The following is a 22,026-nucleotide window of genomic DNA, read 5'->3' on the forward strand; positions in this document are numbered from 1 at the left end:
CCACAAAGATAACAGAGTAGGCCTCTTACAGAGGCATATAAGCAGACATTTTTCTCTCGCTGTATTTGTTAGTGGAGCAGGAAAGGGAATGACTAGTAGTGGTGCAAGATACCCTCCAACGTGCACCATATGGTGACTTTTGGAGTAATTATGTAGATGTAGGTACTTGTGCACAATGGGACAGTAGCTGACAAAGTCGTACGCTCCCTGAGGGGAAAGTGGATTTTATAATAAAATTTAGTGTATCTCAACTTCCAGTGTTAATGGTGGATGTCGTAGGAATACCTCTCACTGTGGTTTGTGCCTTGAGAGACCTCCAGCTACTTTCTTCCTCTGCACTACGATGCAATTTTAATTCTTATATGTGTATTTTATTTGTCCAACAGTTTAAGTTAATTGACTCTGTAGTCTGTACTGATTGTACATTTTCTCATTCCATTTTACTTGGACCACCATGATGTCCTTTCTTGGTGTATGCTTCAGTGACTGGCTAGTTTTTACCTGCCTGTGTTTTATCTCACTCTTAACTATCTGACTTAAGCTACTGTCACATAAATTGTCGACCGTGATGACAAGGTCACGGGTGCTGAAGCTGACAGTTCCTCTTTTATTGTTTTGAACCATTTTAGTTGAATTTCCAGTGCAACGAGATACTGTTTAGTCCCTTTAAAACCCATAATCATTATTTATTTTTTATTTTATTGATATGGTTAATTTTAAAAGTTTAGTAATTGATACTTCATTGTCAATTTATGTTTAAATAAATGAACAGTTACCTTTTTAATTTAAATTTAATGTTCCTCTTTCCCAGCTGGTTTGTATCCATTGTTGACTTTACATTCAGTAAATGCTAATAGGATACAATTTTTTTTATTGTTTGGTGACTAAATCATGTAATTTTTAATCGTATAATATGAGAGTAAGTCAATTATAATCCACAATTTTGTGATATTTTTGTTTATTTTGGTAGTACCGTCATTTTATGTTGATGATGCATGCTTTGTTTATTTGTTGTTATATCTTTGCAATTTTTAAGCAGCTAGGTTAGTTTCGTTATCGCTGTCATGCTGTTAATCATGGCTGCTCCGCTCTCTATTTGCATCAAAGAAGAGCAACGTTCAGTGATCCGTTTTTTGTGGTCGGATGGCGTATCAGTGGTCGAAATTCATCGAAGACTTTCGGTACAGTATGGAAACAGTGTTTTGCCACAATGGAGTGTCTACGAATGGATTGAAAAAGTCCAAAATGGTCACACAAGTGTTACGCACAGTGAAGGAGTCGGACGACCATTTACCGCCACAAATGGAGAAACCATTGAGCCTTCACATGAAGTGATTCTCTTAGACAGACGATTAACTATTGACGAAGTGGCACATCGTCTGCAAATTAGTCACGGTTATGCCTATGAAATCATCCACAACAGACTTGGGTTTCATAAAGTTTGTGCAAGATGGGTCCCAAAACAACTCACACAGTTGTGTAAACAAACATCCTTGTACACCTGCAAAAAAACATTTGGGTCGCTATGTAACAAAGGGGGCAACTTCTTGGACAGGATCATTACCGGTGACAAAACATGGATCCATCATTATGAGCTGGAGAGTAAACAGCAGAGTATGGAATTGAAACGTCCAAAATAGCTGTGCAAGACAAAGTTAAAGATCCAACCATCCACAGGAAAACTGATGCCTACAGTTTTTTGGGAGACACAAAGTCCAGTACTGAAACATTATGGGGAAAGGGGCACAACAATAAACAGTGTATGTTACAGTGAGATGCTTACTGCCAGGCTAAAGCCTGCAATTCGAAGCACACGCCGAGGATTGCTGTCAAAAGGTGTTGTGTTGTTGCACGACAATGCCCGTCTGCAAACTGTTTCCCACACTGCTGAAATGCTCCAAAAACTCAAATTTGAAGTACTGGATCATCCTCCATATAGTCCCGATCTTGCCCATTCTGACTATCACTTGTTTGGTCCACTCAAACAGGCATTAAGGGGCCGTCGATTTGCCTCGGATGAAGCAGTGAAAGAAGCGCTGCATTCCTGGCTTGCAGCTCAGTCGAGAACCTTCTTTTATGAGGGCATCAGGAAGTTTGTACAACGATGGACCAAGTGCGTTGAAACGCAAGGAGACTATCTTGAAAAATGATGTTCTTGTAAGTTTCCTATTTGATTACAATAAAATTTTATAACTACTTAGTGGATGATAATTGACTTACCCTCGTACTACCTGTCATAACTTTCCCTCTTTTTTTCTGAAAAATATTTGTCACCATTCATTAATTTTCTTTGAATTCCTGTAGTTTATATAGTTTCAGAATGTGAGTCATCCTTACAGGCACTGTATGTATTTATATTGAGGACCACATTTTATCCTGTACAATTTCTCCCTTTTATATTTATGTAATAGATAATGCTTCTGTGGCTTCATGATGGATCTTGATATATCAGAATCACTTTCAGTATCATTTGTTGCCATTTAAGCTGTACAAATCAATGAAATGTATTTGTAAATGAAAGCTTTGCAACTTTTTACAACAACTGAAAGAAAAAATTGTGGGTGATGCAAGCTAAGGTAATTTCCAAAGGGGTTCTTGTGTGTTTTGAAATATGTCTGCATATTAAGTGTTGCTCTGTAGACGTGTTTTCATGTTTTAAGTGTTTGTGTGTCATGTAAGTTGGTCAGAAATGGTTAACCAACCCAGTATTTGCCTAGATGAGTTTAGTGAAATCACCTAAAAACTACACTCAAGCTACCTGGCAGAACCAACTCTCACCTTCCCAAGTCTAGTGTACAGCAAGCAGACAAGCTACCCTGCTGCTACCACACTAGTGGGTTCACAGTTTTAAAATAATTCCTTAGAATTATCCAGTTGATTTATGTTATAACATCATGTACCCTTATTGTAATGAACTGTAAGTGCACTCGCTCAATGTTCCTATGAACACAAATATATTTCAGTTAATTAGATTATGAATAAATCACAAATTAGTGTTATTGTGTTTTTATTTAGTTTTGATGATTTCACAATACACAAAATGCAAAGATGAGCAGTGATTTTTATTGAAAGTGTAAAATATTATTTAAATGCATTTCATTTAAAAGAGAAGTCTTAACAATTTTAATGGAGCCATAGCTGTCAGATGGCGATGCTGTAGATTGTTTATTTAACAGTGTACTTTTGCTTTAAAAATACCTTCTTGTCCACATTTTTTGACTTCAGCTGGTTCCACATCTCTATACAGACTTGTATAATCTTCAAAACAACACACACTGTGGGGCTGAAGTGACCAGAACACTTAAATATTTTAACGCAGCATCAGAGAAAGATAGCATGGATTCTGGTACTACTCCCAAGTGGATTAGGTTTCTCCTCTACATCGAGAAGCTTTTTGGACAAGCAGAATCAATACCATCTTGCACATTATTAGCCCCCCCCCCAAAAAAAAAGTCTCATTTTTGTTTCTTTGTTTCATAAAGAAGGTCTAGGTCCTCTTCTTCTTAACTTGGGTTTCAGCATTCTCTACTTGAATGGTGGTATCCTCCACCACAATGGTGTTAGTATTTGGAGTTTAGCCAGTGTCCTCTGTGAACTCACTCATGAAATTTTCTGTACTTTCCACAATACGAGAGAAGGAAAGTTGCTACTCACCATATAGCGGAGATGCTGAGCCGCGATAGGAACAATGAAAAGTTCACACAATCATAGCTTTCGGCCATTAAGGCCTTTTTCATCAGTAGACACACACACACACACAAACACACACACACACACACACACACACACACACACACACCAGTTGCAACTAGTGTTACTCTAGTCACATTTTCAATTATAGAAATTACTTCTGGGTTACTTTTTTTTGTGTGATAAATTGGGAAATTACATGTGTTGGTAGAAAAACAGGTACTTTGCAAACGGGAAATTACATGTGCTGGTAGAAAAACAGCTACTTTGTAAAAAGCAACTGCTCTTCATCTTACAGTATTCATGTGCTGTTTTTTGTCTTCTATTTCATGTGAAGTGTTTATGAAACTTGACTGGTTTCAGAGTCACCTATATATTGGGAATGTGAAAATCTGCTTAATGCAGCTATTAGTGTTAACCAGAATTAGCATTTTTAATTTGGATTGTTGAGTGCCCACTGAGTAATTGGCACATCTGAATCTGCTAACTTCATTGTCCACAAATTTCATTAGAGATTATACATAAAGCTACAGCAGATGAAATTCCCAGATGTGCAAACAATGGCCTTTGGGAAGTTTGTGAACTGACAGGACAGGTTGTTCTGACTTACTTTTTTTGAGCTAAGAATAGTCACTGACCGCTGTGGCCAAGCGGTTCTAGGCGCTTTAGTCTGGAACCGCACAACCGCTATGGTCGCAGGTTCGAATCCTGACTTGGGCGTGAATGTGTGTGATGTCTTTAGGTTAGTTAGGTTTAAGTGACCTAAAGCTTTTCTCATCACACAGTGGCCATTAAAATTGCAACACCATGAAGGAAAAATGTAGCAAATGTCAGAAAGCATGAACTGTAATACATGCTTCAATTTCCAAATGATTAGCATCTCAGCACAAAAGCAATATCAAGACTGTGGTTCCCCATTCATACTGTAATCATTCAGTAATGTTTCACAGGATGTCTTCTCATGTCCACCACTAACAAAACTGTAATTTTCCCAATTAATTGTTGGATGATTAAAGTCTCCACAGATGTTCATCTACATCTACATATATACTCCGCCAGCCACCAAGCTGTGTGTGGCAGAGGGCACAATTTATGCCAAAATCATCTTTCCCGCCCTCTGTTCCTTGAGTGGACCAGAGGGGGGGAAATATGACTTTGGTGCGAATTGTGCCCTCCACCACACACTGCTTGGTGGCTAGCGGAGTATATATGAAGATCTGTGGAGACTTTAATCATACACAGTTAATTGTGAAAATTACAGTTTTGTTAGTTGTGGACGTGAAACATTACTGAATGAATGCTTTCTCTGTAAACTACCTAGACCAAATAGTCAGTTACCCCACTCATGATGAAAATGTGTTGGACCTAATATCAACAAATAGACATGACCTCTTTGAGGATGTCCACGCCAAAACTAGTATCAGTGACCATGACATGCTTGTGGCAACAGTGAGTACCAGAGTGCAAAGGACAACTAAAACTAGCAGGGAGATGTGTATGTTCAGTAAATTAGATAATAAATCAGTAGTGTCATATCTCAGTGAGGAACGTGAAACTTTCAGCACAGGGCAGGAGCATGGAGAGAAACTATGACTTAAGTTTAAAAGAGTAATTGACCATGCACTGGATTGATATGTACCCAGTAGAATAGTTCACAATGGGAGGGAAGCTCCATGGTATACAGTCACTATAAAGAAACAGATGGCACTGTAGAATAGGTGTGAAACAAAGTGTTGGGCTATAGATAGAGAGATGCTGAATGAAACATGTTTGTCAAGAGAGCAGTGCATGATGCCTTCAATGACTACCATAGCAGAATATTGTCAAATGATTTTTCTCAAAACCCAAAGTTAGTGGCATCGAAGTTAGTGTCCAGGCCCTATTGAATGAGACAGGAACTGAAATTGGGGGAAGCAAAGCAATAGCTGAAATGCTTAACTCTGTTTTCAAATGTTCCTGTACCAAGGAAATCCCAGCAGAATTGCCCCAATTTAGCCTTTGTACACTGAAAGGATGAATGAAATAAGTATTAGTGTCAGTGGTGCTGAGAAACAGCTGAAATCATTAAAATTGATCAAAGCTACAGGGCCAGATGGAATTCCTGTCAGGTTCTGTATTGAATTTGTAGCTCAGTTAGCCCCTCTTCTCACTGTAATCTATAGTAGATCTTTCGAACAAAAAACCGTGCCCAGTACTGGAAAAAGGCGCAGGTCTCACCCGTCTACAAGGAGGATAGTAGAAGTCATCCACAAAACTCCCGTCCAATACCCTTGACATCAATTTGTTGTAAAATATTAGAACATCTTTTGTGTTCAGACCTAATGAGGTATCTTGAACAGAATGATCTCCTCAATGCCAACCAGCATGGATTCCAAAAACATCAAATCACTTTTCTTACATGACATACTGAAAGATTTCTATCAAGGCAGTCGGAGAGATGCAGTATTTCTCAATTTTCGAAAAGCATTTGGCTCAGTATCACACCTACACTTATTATCAAAAGTACAATCATATGAGCATATGAGGTATCAAGTGAAATTTGTGACTGGACTGAGAATATTTTGGCATTTTGCATGGAGAGTCATCGTCAGATGTAGAAGTAACTTCAGTGCTTACAAATCACTCGTGCAACAGGTTCTAGAATATTGCTCAAATGTTTGGAACCCATATCAAATAAGACTAACAGAAGATACTTAATGTATACAGAGAAGGGCACCACGGATGGTTAGAGGTTTGTTTGATTTGTGGCAGAGTGTCACAGAGATACTGAAGGAACACAGCTGGAAGACTTGTGAAACTAGATGTAAATTATCCTGAGAAAGTCTATTAACAAAGTTTCAAGAACCAGTTTTAAATGATGACTTTATGAATATGCAACAACCCACTATGTATCACTCCCTCTGGGATCGAAAGGATAAGATTAGAATAATTAATGTGTGCATAGAGGCACTGAAACAGTAATTCTGTATGGAAATAGACCAGGAAGAAACTCTAACATCTGGTACAGTGGGACATACTCTCTGCCATGCACCTCACGGTGGTTTGCAAAGTATAGGTATAGATGTAGAGATATATTGTACCTGATATTGCTGCCCATATTGGTTGGGATCTGAAGACTGTCATGTGATCATGGAATCCAAGCGTTCAGGAGGCCCAATCTAAATTCCATGTAGGATCTGTGCAGCGTTAGTGAATATGACCTACGAGGACAGATTTTGTTTGCTCAGTCATGCAGAATTGTACAGCCACATTATGTATCTTAAGCCAGAAAATGTGCTTCTTTGCACCAACACAGGTATTCACACGGTCGGTTTGAAGACATCTGGAGTATCCAGGACAGTCAGCATAGTAACCATTGTAGTGGCTTTCCTTGACGCAGCAGCAGGGAAGGCATGCCAGCGGCAGTGCCCAGGACTCAGAACTGGCATTGCATTATCTTTTCAGGCAAGTCCCAGTTCAGTTTACAGTGCCAAGACGAACATACCTGTGTGGAGGCTCCAAGAGAACGAACATTGTCAATTTCATTTGTCATTGTTGTGTGGGCCCTGCACCTGCAGTGAGAAAATGAGGGGCCCTCGGGTACATAACATGACCAGCACTGGTTTACATGTCTACATCTACACAGTTTCTCAGCAAGCCACCATAAGGCATGTGATGGAGGGTACCCTGTCCACTGCTAGTCACTTCCTTTCCTGTTCAACTCACAAATCAAGCAAGGGAAAAACAACTGTCTACATGCCTCTGTATGAACCCTGATTTCTCATACCTTATCTTCGTGGCAGCAGTAGGATCATTCTGCAGTCAGCATCAAATGCCAGTTCTCTAAATTTTCTTAGCAGTTTCCTTTGAAAAGAATATCATCTTCCCTCTGGGGATTCCTGTTTGGGTTTCCGAAGCCTCTCTGTAACATTTGATGTTGTTCAAACCTACCAGTAACAAATCTAGCTGTTCACCTCAGAATCACTATCCTTTTACCCGACCTGGTAAGGTTCCCAAACACTCGGGCAGTATTCAAGAATAGGTTGCATTAACATCCTGTACACAGCCTCCTTTACAGATTAACCATACTTTCCTAAAATTCTCCCAATAAACCAAAGTCGATCATTCACCTTCCCTATCACTATCCTCTCATGCTCATTCCATTTCACATCACTTCACTTTATGCGTAGAAACTTAAATGACATAACTGAGTCAAGAAGCAAACTACTAATGCTGTACCCAAACATTACAGATTTGTTTTACCTACTTGTCTGCATTAACTGACACTTTTCTACATTCAGAGCTAGCTGCCATCCATCACAACTACTAGAAATTTGGTCAAGTCATATTGTATCCCCCTAAAGTCACTAAACTTGGACACCTTGCCACACACCACAGCATTATTAGCAAACAACTGCAGGTTGCTGCCGTCATTTATGTATACAGAAAACAATATCAGTCCTATCACAATCCACGGGGCACTCCTGACGATAACCTAGTGTCTGATGAACACTTGCCTTCGAAGACAATGTACTGGGTTCTATAACTTAAAAAGTCTTTAAGCCACCCTCATATGTGGGAACCCGTTCCAGTTGCATGTACCCTTGTTAACAGCCTGCAATGGGGCACTGTGTCAAATGCTTTCCAGAAATCTATAAATGTGGACTCTTCCTGTTGCTCTTCATCCATAGTGCACAATATGTCGTGTGAGAGAAAGGCAAGCTGAGTTTTGCATGAGCAATGCTTTCTAAAACCATGCTGATTCTTGGACATAAGCTTCTTGGCATCAGGAAAATTTATTATATTTGAACTGATAATATGTTCAGGGGCTCTGCAGCGTACCAATGTTAGAGATATTGCTCTGTAATTTTCCAGTTCCATTGTTTTAACCCTCTTAGTCACAGAGATGGGGGTCAGCACAGCCCTAACTACTCTGGCCAGCAGCTATGGCACACAGAACAAAGATGGCACAGGAGCTGAAAAGGTTGTAGACCATGCCACAGTGGTCTGCATGGACAGTGGAGGCAGTTGTGGGGGTGACAGGGTCTACGGCATGTGGCCAGTCGTGCACGGGTGAAGCTGGTCGTAGTGACGGGGCACAAAGCCCAGATGTGCGCACGATGCAGAGGCGGCAGCTCATTTGGAACCCCTGCAATGTGGGTGCCAGCAGATGGCTGGATGTCGGCTGGAGCAGATCAAGCAGCGTACGGGGCTGGTGGTCGTGAAGAAGCTGCACTGGGCTACTGGGGTGAATGTATATAACCTCAAGAACCTATCAAGGACTTGAAGAGAAGATGGTGGGATGTATTTTCTCCATCTGAGTTTTGAAAGTATGGACCAGCCGCTCTGCCTCACCATTTGACTGAGAGTGAAATTGAGGAGACATAACATGTCAAATGCCGCTATTTGCACAGAAATCTTTAAAATCCTGAGTCACAAATTGTGGGCCATTTTCCATCACAAGTGCATACTGTAATCCTTCCAAGGAAAAATCTTTCTGAGGGCCTTGATCATAGTTGTCATATATGTGAACGGGTAGAAAACCATATAAAGAAATTTTGAGAAAGTGTCAACTACAACAAGCCAGCAAGAGTTAAGAAAAGACCTGCAAAATTAGTGAGAGTACACTCCCAGGGGCGATTTGATGGGGGGTGGGGGTATCACGCTGTTAGAGGAGCCCGTGGTGCTGCCTGATAGGTGGTGCACTGCAGGCAGGCTGACACAACAGCCATGATTTCATTGTCAGTATCCAGCCAAAACACATGACAGTGGGCTAGCAATTAGGTACGAAAAATACCCCAGTGGTCCAGGTGGGTAGTGCGCATGATCTCTTGCCACAACATGGACGGGATCAGAACCCTGGTTGCTGACTTTTCAGTAGCTGACAGTAACAGACCATCAAGAACTGAGAGGCAGTGGTGGAGAGCATAATAATTACACACAGTATCCAACGCTTGGCTCTCGTTTACCCAGCCAGCTGTGATGTACAAATTGAACAATGTTAGGCAAGACAGCATCGGCCACGACACCCACCAAAATTTGAGAACCGGTAATGGGAAAACCATTCACCGCATTTTGGGCTTCGATTTATGAATGGAAACTCAACAGTTCATCCTGATCAAATGCGGGATTGGGGCCGATTGGCAGCTGAGAAAGATCTGCATTAGCATGTTGTTGTATGGGATGAAAGTGAATCTCATAGTTATATCATGGTGAAAACAGAGTCCAGTGTTACAGGATATTGTCTGCTTTGTCCAGAAGAGACAGTGAAGGATGGAAAAGAGAAACCATAGGTTTATGATCAGTAATCAAATGAAATTTAGAAATATTGAGGAAAACACGACATTTTTTGAGTGTGTACACAATAGCAAGAGCTTTGTTTTCTATCAGGGAGTAATGCTGTTACACCTGATTCAGCTTTTTGGAAGCATATGCAACAGGGCATTCGGAACCGCCTGAGTCTTCAACAAGGTAAAAGCACTGTCACAGATGGGTGACCACTGAAAAGTAACACCTTTATGTAAGAGAGCATGAAGAGGCTGAGCCACTGTGGTCAAATCCAGAAAAAAATTATGGTATTATGTTATGTTTATTAGAAAGGCCTGCAGCTCTGTGACATTGGTAGGATGTGACAGAGCCGTAGTGGCATCGAGATGCTGGCATAAATGCTTGACACCTCAACGTGACTTCAAACCAAGGTAGACAATAGATGGCTGAAAAAATTGTGGTTTGTCCAAGTTACATTTCAACCTGGCAGCGTGCAGCACCATGAACAAGGGACGAAGGTTATGCAAATGTTCATCTGTAAAGGAACCAAAGATCACAATATCATCCAGCTAGTTAATGCATCCTGGTACAGAGGCTGTGACTCACTCCAAAAATCATTGGAAAATAGCAGGGGTACAAGCTAAGTTGGAGGGCAAGTCTGATATTGGTATAACTCGAAGGTGGTATTCACTATGAGGATATGTTTGGAATCATCATAGACACAGTTGCAAGTAGGCTTCAGACAAGTCTGTTTTGGAAACATATTGGTCCCCAGGAAGCCGAGCTAAGAGTTAGCTAAGAGTTGACAGGGTAAGGGATAGGTATGAGTAATAGACTGAATTTACAGACTTTTTAAAATCACCACAGAGCCAAAGATTGCCAGTAGGTTTTGTGACAACTACCATGTGAGTAGACCATTCACTAGAGCAGACAGCCGTAACAATATCCAAAGATGTAAATCGATTGAGTTCTGCTGTGACTTGCTCCCGTAAAGCAATGGGGATTGGGTGGGCAAAAAAAAAAAGGGGGGGGGGGCGTACCATTGGTTTCATTGTGAGCCTTGAAATTGGTAGCATACCAAAAACAGTGAGGAAAAATCTGAGCAGAGCGCATCGTGTTGTTGTTGTGGAACTTCATCTGATATCAGATGTGCTTCATAAGAAATAGAGAATTCAAAAATTTAGAAGGCATCTAACCCAAATAAGTTTCAGTGTTGACATCATCTACCACTAGAAAGGTGAAAAGATTAAACAACTGCTTTATACACTACAGTAGTAGAAAATGTCCCAATATGGGCCTTTGTTGTTTGTTGTAACTCATCAACTGACGAGAGATGGGACAAGACCAGTGATCCAAGATCCACACAGATTTGAGAATTAAACAAAGTCTACTTGCATTTTTAACATCTTATCTTTGTGCTACCATCAATTGGGAAACACTGTTCACGTCCATGTTAATGTCTGATGAATGAGACTGAGAGTTGCAAACAGACACAATATGTCCCTTATTTTACAATGATCGCACATTGCCCAACACTTTGGGCACATGGGCTGCTTGTGCTGAACAAAGCAATAGGGGCATAATGCACGAGGAGCATGCAATTGCTTGTGTGACACTGATGGTGGCTGAGGATGAGATGCAACGGAGGCTTCTTCACACCAAGCTTCTATCTGATTTACTGAATGTGTCCTGTATAAACTGGCTTTCATCAGAAATGGACAACACACACACACACACACACACACACACACACACACACACACACACTCATGTCAGAGACTGTGGTTTTGTGTGGGGGGTTGCATTTACACACACACTTGTGTCAGAGACTGTGGTTGTGTGTGGAGGGTTGCATTTGTGTGTGTGTGTGTGTGTGTGTGTGTGTGTGTGTGTGTGTGTGTGTGTGTGTGTGTGGGCGTGTGGGCGCGGGCGCACGTGCGCTGTCTATTTTTGACAACCTTGTTGCCCGAAAGCTCACTTTCTGACAGTCTTTTTGTCGTGCCTATCTTCGACTCAGCATTTCTGCTATATGGTGAGTAGTACCTGCTCTTTTCATAATATTGTTACATTCCAGCCTGGATTTTCCATTCTTTGACTTACTATGTAGCTATACAATGCATGTAAAATGATGACATCAATTGCATCAAAAATGCTTAAAGGTGGGTCAATAAATCAAATCAAATTCCAGCTTCCTTAACTACTTCAAAAGTCTAGGAAATGTTCAAAACCTCTGTGAGAGAGGGATTTTCACATCATAAAGTGTGTTCATGAACTTCTCTATTGGGGGACCAAGTGTGTTAATAGCATCACAAACCAACAAATCAGCATATGAGTCCCGGTGAGCTTCACTAACAAACTGGCAATGTTGGCTAAGCCCATGAAGTTCTGATGCTCAGCTCTGTATGACTGTTGCATCCACATTTGACAATGGTAGAACTCCATGCGAGCAGCAATAAGATGAATATGTTTGCAATGATAATTAGAGAGCAACTGACACATTTAATCAGAAGAGAAACTGACAGGTCCCTGCAGGGGAGCTAGCTGACACAAAAAGCGGTAAACACAAGGAGAAATCCATGACAGAAAAAAGCCTTACACACGTTGGGGTCAGTGACACCAAAAGCTTGGAAATGTTGCCGAAGGCATTTTTCGTATGCATCCCAATCCTCCACAGTATCATCATATGGAGGAACGGTGGGGGTTGCGACAACGGCAGTGAACCGTGGCATGTTGACGAAGCTGCGAAATTGTTTAGTGCCATGGAGAGAGCCTGCTGCTGGTTGGTGAGAGTTCGCTGCTGTTTAACTGGAGAATGAAGAATTTCTTCCACCAACATATTGACCATAGTGAACTGTGAAATGAAACACGCTGATTAGAATACCGTACTCATCACCAAAAATATTTTAATGTTGCACAAACACGATATTAGAATTTGCATTAACCAACTTTTAATTCAATTCCACATAAAAGGAAAATACAGATATATTGACTGATGTAGTAATAGTTACACACAAAATTAGGGTTTGTGTTAATGCACAGTCTTAACAACGAATTATGTCACAGTCATGAAAACATTAGAGGAGCCAAAGGCATTGCGTGCCAGCTTATGTACGGCTGTTTGCATATGGCACAGTACTTGCTGCCTCTGTCTGTGCCGATGTGAGATGACCTCTTTAGACCAGCTGTTGAGGTGCACGCTGTTTAATCATGCATGCTCATCGTATAGGGTAACCACACTATATGAGTGTTATCCAGAAGCTAAGGTTACTAGGCATGTAGCTTTAGCATGAAATGTCTGTGGGAAAGTTGGTGCCACTGCCATGTAGCGAAAAGCCAACGGAAGGAATGAGCATTCCCAACTATCAGTAGCTCATCAATTAGTGTTGTGGTGACTGTTAGAAATGAGCATTTGCATTCCAGCTCCCACCAAGTGCAAAGTGTGAGCTGTAATTCACTACCTAAAGAGCATGAACGCTACTGAGATTATCACGAAATTGTTTCAGTTTATGGAGAGGATGTAATGTCAAGGCAATGGGTACAGCATTTCATTTTGGAAGAACAGAAATTCACGATGAAGACAGAAGTGAAGGCTGTCTGTTGTGACTGATGATGTGATACTGATAATTGAAGAACATTTTCTTTCTGGTCACCATTTGACAGTTGATGATCTGCTTGTAGTTTGCCTGAACTGTTATTCATGAAATCATGACTGATTGAGTGAATTATCACAAGGTGTGTGTGCGATGGGTGCCCATGATTCTTACCAAACATTACAAAATTAACAGAGTCAGTGTCGCTTCTGAATAACTTGACCGTTTTGAGACTGAAGTGGAGGCTTTTCACAACTCCGTAGTGACAGGAGATGAAACTTATCACCATATTCCAGAGAGCAAAAGGAAATCAGTGCAGTGGCACCATCCTCATTCTTCTTCAGCCAAAAAATTCAGAAATCAGCAAAGACTGAGGAAAATCATGGTGTCATTGTTTTGGGACAGAAAAGTTCTGCTCATTGTTTTGGAAAGAGGAGAAACAATAAGTGCTGCAAGATATTGTGAGGCCATGAAGAAACTTCGCAGAGCCATACAAAACAAATGTCACAGGATGCTGACAATGGTAGTCTGTCTCCATGACAACGTGCATCCCACACTGCCCATGCAACACAAGAGTTGTTGACTTCGTGTGGGATGTTCTAAGTTACCCCTTTCACAGCCCCGATCTCACACCTAGTGACTATCATCTGTTCACTAAATTGAAGGAACACCTTCATAGAAAACACTTTTCCATCGACGACGAGGTGAAAATCGAACTGAAGAACTGGTTGAAAAAGGCAGCAGGAGACGTCTATGATTCAGGCACCAAAAAACTCGTTCAACAGATGACAAAATGTATTGAGGTAAATGGTGATTATGTGGAAAAATAATGCAAGATCTATACTTCAATGCATGTAAGTTGTATTAAAATAAATTCATTTTTGGTACTTCAAAAAAGTCTTGTAACCTTACTTTCTGTATTAGCCTTGTATATGCCCAATGACTAAAATTTCATTATTTGCTGTGTTTCCTGATGTTGCAATTTATTGGCCAGCACTCTTATTTATTTATTTTTGCCTGTTGTGTAATATTATATTACATTGGTAGTACATCTGATGACTAAAACAAATTTATCTTAGTAGATACAGAGATCTGCCCAGACTCTGCATAGTACCTTGGTACAACTTCACATTATTAATATAAATCATTGCTAGAGGTGAAAGAAGTGACCAGTAACAGAAAAAATATACTAGGACCAACTGAGAATTGAACCTTGGACATTTGAATTTGTAGTCTGACATTCACCCGCTTAGCCAGTGAGCTTGCAGAGGTGCACAAGCACAACACAGCACAGTTGCTTGAAGGATACATATGAATGTTTGGTACAAAGAGGATCAAGTAGATATCTTAAAATGTTTCAAAAAAGAGAAAAATAGATTTCTCACTTTGAAAGACAAAAACAAAAGATTGCCATTATCAGCATATTTACATTTTTAAGATATACTGGTACAGATAAAGGAGGATCCATATGTGCTTTTGAAGTTTTATTAATTTTATAATGTGTGTTGAAACTACCTGACTTTATTATTTATTTAAAATAACATGTACACTGTGTGTTCCACATAAAATTAACCATAAGTTATTTTGTTGTTTCATGGTTCTATTGTTTTACTTCCACGCTCGTTAGAATTTCAAAAAAATTTTAATGTATGTCTACATATACAGACATATTGTGCAAACATCTGAGAATCACATGATGGAGGATGTGTGTATTGCTGCTTCAAACATATTTGCAATCTCTGTTATATCATTATACTATAAATGAAAGTGATTGATTGCTTTTAGAAAACTGCTTCACACAGCTAGTTCAGCAACCCACAGCCAGTGAAAATATTTAAGTCTTTATAGGTACAAACAGGCCTGACATTATCGACTGTCAATATAGGGACAGGACGTAGTGATCATGTCATCATAATGATGATGGTTATTAAAGTTAATAAATCCATCAAGAAGGCTAGTAGAGTGTCATTGATGGAAAGAGCAGGCAATCAGTTGTTAGCATCCTACTTAGATAATTTAGCTTCAATATAATACACATAGAGCTATTGTGGGAAGAGTTAAAACTGATAGTGAATCACACACTGGAGAATTATGTGCTGAGTAAGTGGATTAAGGATGGAAAAAACTCAAAAGTTAGTAGAAATCCATGTACCTACAAAAAGATCAATGCATGAAGTGTACAACAACTTCCACTGTCATACATTAGTGAAAAATTTTGCCGAGGACCTAAGATAATTCTGGTCCTATGTAAAATCACTAAGTGGGTTAGAGGACAGCAAAAGAACAGCTGAAGTTTGTGTTTAAGAAATCATTCACACAGGAAGATCATACAGACATACCATCATTTGACCATTGCACTGACTCCCATGTAGAGAGGACATTGTAATGGCATCGCTGGTGTAGAGAAGCAACTGAAAGAATTGAAAACAAGTTGCAAACCATTTGGAAAAAAAGCTCAGGTGACTCCTGTATTTAAGAAGAATAAACAAACAGATCTACAAAATTACAGACCAATACCCTTTACATTGGTTTGTTGCAGAATTCGTGTGTATTATAGGATGAAATATAATAAATTTCCTCTAGACAGAAAGGCTTTTGTCCACAAAGCAGCACAGATTTAGAAAGCAGTGCTCATGTGAAACTCAGAATGACCTTTTCTCGCATGGTATCCCACAAACTTTGGATGAAGGGCAACAAGCAGATTCCGTGTTTCTAGATTTTCGGAAAACATGTGGCACACTGCCCCACTGTAGACTGTTAACGAAGGTCCAAGTGTACAGAAAAGGTTCCCAGATATGGAAGTTTCTCAAAGACTTGTTAAGTAATAGAAATCAGTATGTTGTTTGGGTGGCAATTGTTCATCAGAGACGGGAGTATCATCCGGAATGCCTTAGGGAAGTGTGTTAGTACAGCCCTTTCTCTACTTGGTGGTCAGAAACAGTCTGAAAAACTTGGAAGGGTGTTTCAGAGGGATTGTGCTGAGAAATAATTGTTAAGAAAAAATGTGACGTGTCGCACCATTTCTGAGTTAATTAGCATTGAAGTTAGCCAATCAGGTTGTTGTGTGCTCAAATTCAAGCACTTGCATGCACAATAATGCACAGACATCTGTGGACCAGTGAGTTCCTGTTTGTTCAAACGCTCATTATCACTGAAATGTGTCTTTTTCAGAAGTGATAAATGTAACATAGGTGAGCAAAAGCTATGTTTTTTTTGTTCTGGGGAAACCAAATGAAGAACAAGTTTGGTGATCCTGTCTCTGGCAGGCTGCCTCAATTTGTGCACCTGACGACCTGATTGGCTAATTTCAACATAAATAAATTGGAAATGGTGCAAAGTATCAAGTGTTTTCTTTAACAATTATTTTCCTGCATAACCTCGACTACAACATCCTTACACGCTTTTCAGACCGCTTCTGACCGCTCTGTATGTACAAAATGGTCTGATGGACAGGGCGAGCAGCAATCCGCGACTGTATGCTGGTGGTGCTCAGTGTACGGCAAAGTGTCATCCTTGGGTGATTGTAAGACACAGGATGACTTAGTTTAATAAGTGGCAGCTTACTATAAATGAAGAAAAATTGAAGTTAATGCAGATGAGTAGGAAAAAATAATTCTCTTAATCTTCAGATATAGTGTTAGCAATATACTGCATGACCCAGTCACGTCAATTACATATCTAGGCATAATGTTACAAAGCATTATGAAGTGGAAAGAGCGCTTAAGGTCAGAAGCAGGGAAAGTGAACGGTTGACTCTGATTCATTAGGAGAGTTGTAGGGAAATGTAGCTCATCTATAAAGGAGCTCACATACAGAGCCCTAGTGTTAGAAAAATGCTTTGTGAACATTCATGGGAATCCTTGGAGGGAAGATGGTGTTCTTTTCATGAAACACTATTCAGAAAATTGTGAAGAAGCGGCATTTGCAGTTGGCTGCAGAGTGATTTTACTGCAGCCAGGATACATTTTGTATAAGGACAGTGAAGACAAGTAAGAGAAATTCGTGCTCATATGGAAGCATATAGACAGTTGTTTTTCCTTCACTCCATTTGTGAGTGGAAATGGAACAGGAATGACTGATAGTGGTACAAGATACCCCTATCATGCACCGAATGGTTCCTTGCGTAGTAGGTATGTAGTTGTAGTTGTAGATTTTCAGAGATTAAGGAGAGTGCACATAATAACACTGATTAATTTCCTCTGTTCATAAGTTCTTGGCTTCATATAATTTTAAACATAAAAGCCTGAAACTATTCATATGTAATTATCTTATTTTCTGTGATTTGATTACACTTTTCAGGCGGAAAACAACATGGAGTATGTTATCGAAGCACATGATACAGATGACATGCGGTCGTGGCTTGCCACAATTAAATACTGTATGCGTTCTCCAATGCCAACCAGTGATAGTCAGGATGGGAGGTATGACATTAATCCATTACATTATTTCTTTTTGCTCTGCACTTGATGTAGTTTTTCCTTACTTGGAACCAAGCCATGACTGCTTTTACTAATCACAATAGAAAACTTGACTAGCTTGAGAAACATGATATTCTTTTCTCCTCTTAATGTTACATTCCTAATGGATCCAGTGTTCAACTAATTATTTTTCATTTTACTCCAGTCAAGCAGAATATTCCAAATGTTTCCAGTGATGCAACTAATTGAGTCTTGAAATTAAAATCTTCTGGTTATTAGGCCACGTCATGTTTCTTCTAAAATTTTAAACATTTTAGAAGAAACAGGACGCGGCCTAATAACCAGAAGATTTTAATTTCAGTGACAACGGCCATGAAAGCCTGCAGACTTACATAATTTGTTCTTTTTATTTGTTCATGTCAATGAGCATTGTATTCTTATTTTTCATATCTTATTCTCTACTTTTAGGAAAGCCTGGAATAGCGTATATAATCTTTTGTTTAATATGTACACATGAACAAAATCTGATCAGAATGAGATTTTCACTCTGCAGCGGAGTGTGCGCTGATATGAAACTGGTCTGGAAACATCCCCCAGGCTGTGGCTAAGCCATGTCTCCGCAGTATCCTTTCTTTCAGGAGTGCTAGTTCTGCAAGGTTCGCAGGAGAGCTTCTGTAAAGTTTGGAAGGTAGGAGACGAGGTACTGGTAGAAGTAAAGCTGTGAGTACCGGGCGTGAGTCATGCTTCGGTAGCTCAGATGGTAGAGCACTTGCCCGTGAAAGGCAAAGGTCCCGAGTTAGAGTCTCGGTCGGGCACACAGTTTTAATCTGCCAGGAAGTTTCAAAATCTGATCAGTCTTTCCAGTATGAGCACAACTGAATTAAACTACCAGCATAAATCTTCAATCAGCGTTAATTTTTGTATGTGTAATATATTGGATTATTCATAAATTCCTCTGGGGGTTTAGAAGACAACTGCACAAAATCTACAAGACGTACAAAGAAGTGACATATCTGCGGGTAAAAAAATCTCTCTGGGTTTTTATTTGTAATATGTACTGTGGTGTATTTACAGAATATTAGGGGGCAAATGTGTCAGCACATGGCATGCAGTGGAGCAATGCATGCTTTTTGTTCCCTCAAATTCACTAAATATGTATTGCTTGTGACAGTTCAGTAATCTTGTGCCAAATACCAAGTGAAATCTCGAACAGATAAAACAATCCATGGGTGGTATAACACACTTTGCGAGACAGGCTGATTATGTGGTTTGAAGGAAACAAGCCAGCTGAAACAGTCATCACGGAAGGTGGAGTGTGTGTGTGTGTGTGTGTGTGTGTGTGTGTGTGTGTGTGTGTGTGATAATTTGTCAGGAGCTCAAATAAATTGTATTACAAAATCGAAATTTTGAGAGATATTCTATCATCTGGAACATATACATTTTCTGGTTGTCTCATAGTTTTTGCATTTAATCTTCTGTGTGACTGGAGGTACTTACGACTAACTGTGTGTGTGTGTATATTCTTTAAGTTGGGCAGCATCCGTGCAAATGTCTTTGATAGACACACAAATGCGACTGAATACGAGGTGTAGTTATCAAGTTTTAATTGTGATCCAAAAAATAATGTTATTTCATTAATTTTTTGTTTGTTTGCAGATGCATATCTGAAGGCCTGGTGCACATTGAAATCCCTTGCCACAGTGCCATAGCGTGCTGCTAGGGAAGCCAAAGCAAAATAGAGCAGAACATTGATAAATCAGAGTATTAAGTGGTGATCTGTTTCCTTCATTTGTGGGGGAACAACACTGCAATAATTTGTGCTGAGTTGGTGGAAATGTGTGACAAAAACACACCATTGTTATGACACAGTAGTTAGTTGGCACAGTCACTTTTAGTATGGTCAAACAAGTCTGAATAATGAAGAATGAAGTGGCAGACCATCTCTTTGTCAAGGAGTGGAGGCCCCAGTGCTCGAAGACTGGTGTACCACAATCGTGGTAACAGTAGAGAAAGCAAAAATCAGTAGCAGATCAAATTTCAGGATTCATATGATGTTTTTAACCACTTGAGCTCTAACTGCTCACATCCATTCGAAAGTTAACCAAACCAAGGAAGTTGCGGAAACATTGCACCTGTGTCAGACCGATACAGATGACTCTTTAGCCATCTAATTGCTGTAGATTAGTGGGCAATGTATCCCTGAGACATAGGAGCAATGCAAGCAATGGAAATGTGGTGATTCATCATTGCTGAGAAAGGCAAAAACCCATACTTTATCGGGCATGTGATCCTGAGAGTTTTCTTGAGAAAGCCACATGTGGCGCAAAGAGATTAGCTCGTAAAGGGGAAACAGTCACAGAAGCATGCTACTGAAATCTGATGCAGTTACATGAGGCTGTTTTAAGACAAAGTGTCAGAGGTAGCTGCCCAGGAGGACATATTTTGCTCCACGAAAATGCCCTGGCTCATCTTACACAGGACATTTTGAAGATGCTGCTTACTAGTGCAGTCAGTGAAGGAAAATTGGGTTGGGAGGGGGGGGGGGGGGGAAGAGGAGGAGAATCATGTAGATGTAAATTTTTGTACAGTGGTAGGAGGGAGTGCCATGAGTGAGGGGAGGGGGATTATTTAAACTTCACCTTTTTATGTTTCTCTTTAATGTCTTGAAGACCACAGTTTTTAACAAAAATGATTCCCAGTACAAGATTAAACTATATTAAATTTCATACTAAGAAGGCTGTATTCATTTTGTCTGTAGGACTAATAATTTCCACATTGTAGAGGATGGAGAAATTATGTGTTCTTAAAAATAGTGTTTTGATGGTGTGAAATTAATGTTTACTGTTAAGCAAAGTGGGTTAAGAACAAATATTAAATGTGTGTACCACACATAAGTGCAGTACAGACTTATTAAGGGATAAAGTGTGATCTGGGGGCTTAAAAGGGTGGATTGTAGAAGTGTGAGGGAAGGTAGGTTGCCAGATGGTGGTCATGAACTTCCCTCTTTCATAAGCCTGCAAATTGATGAGGTACAAGCAATTCCTCACTCAAACTATCCCACTACATCACAAGAAGCAACTACAGGCTGTTTCACAAAGTTACACAGACCTTTTGCAACCTGACTTATGAATCATTGGCGATGCAGTGCACAGACATTCCCGGGTATGTTTATTTTCCACGAAGTGCATTAACATTACATGGGATACCAATATGAGGTAGTAATAATACTAATGCAAAGAACACACAGAGAATGAATCTATGTACATCTCTGCACACTGTTCTATGTTGCCAGAAGAAACTGATTCTTAGTCAACCTGATGGCAGCTGTAGCATTATTCCGGGAAGTGCAAATTCCCCCACCACAAGTGCTGACCGCTCTCCATTTTGCAGACTAGTTCCACCTCCCCAGCAGTTTCTGGTCCAGCTCTCTTATGTGAGTAGACAAAATAACTTCATTGAAATCTTGTTTATATAGCAAAGTTATTCTCATTTTATTAAATGAGAGCTTATTTGCAGCTGTTAAGTGTAAAATACATTCATACAATCAGTTTTTGGGAAATACACAATTTGTTTCAGGTTGTCAGGGACCTTTGCTGTGTTGTTGGGAAAGGAATTGGATGGGTAAATGTGGTACCTTGCTGCTGTGTATCATATTGTGAAGCCATGTAATTTTGTTGTAGTCACTTGGTGGCAAATCAGTAATTGACCAGTAAGAGACTGCACTTCTCTAATCATTGATTATGTTACTGGTAGACTGCATAGATCTCTTTCATTCAGGAACTGCTGCACTTGTAGAGTTGACTGCACTGAGTGGAGCTCCTTACCACACATCTACAGTATACATTCCAAAGTGGGTGACAGTATGTCCAATCGAGTGGGATTGACCCTGTTCAAGCCTAGAACAGTACTCTGCTCTTATGCTTTGCTTGTTTTATGTAGAGATATCTGGAGTTCAGTAACACATAGATGACATGATTCCGTTGCAGAGGGAGACAATAGTCTCTGGGCCTCTTCTCATGTTGAGAGAGCGGAGGCTGGGGCGATACATTTGACACCCATCAAGTTGGGAAAAATATTCTAGC

General features: G+C 40.0%; 1 protein-coding gene across 1 annotated transcript in view; it reads left to right on the top strand.

Moving 5' to 3' along the window:
• Positions 1-22,026, top strand: part of LOC126100807 (SH2B adapter protein 2) — a 95,531-nt gene that overhangs the window by 22,061 nt on the left and 51,444 nt on the right. Inside the window, 1 exon segment of the mRNA XM_049911440.1 lies at positions 17,826-17,947. Within this exon segment, the coding sequence (XP_049767397.1) occupies positions 17,826-17,947 (122 nt within the window).

This window comes from Schistocerca cancellata, chromosome 9 (genome assembly GCF_023864275.1).
Source record: "Schistocerca cancellata isolate TAMUIC-IGC-003103 chromosome 9, iqSchCanc2.1, whole genome shotgun sequence".
Classification (NCBI taxonomy): domain Eukaryota; kingdom Metazoa; phylum Arthropoda; class Insecta; order Orthoptera; family Acrididae; genus Schistocerca; species Schistocerca cancellata.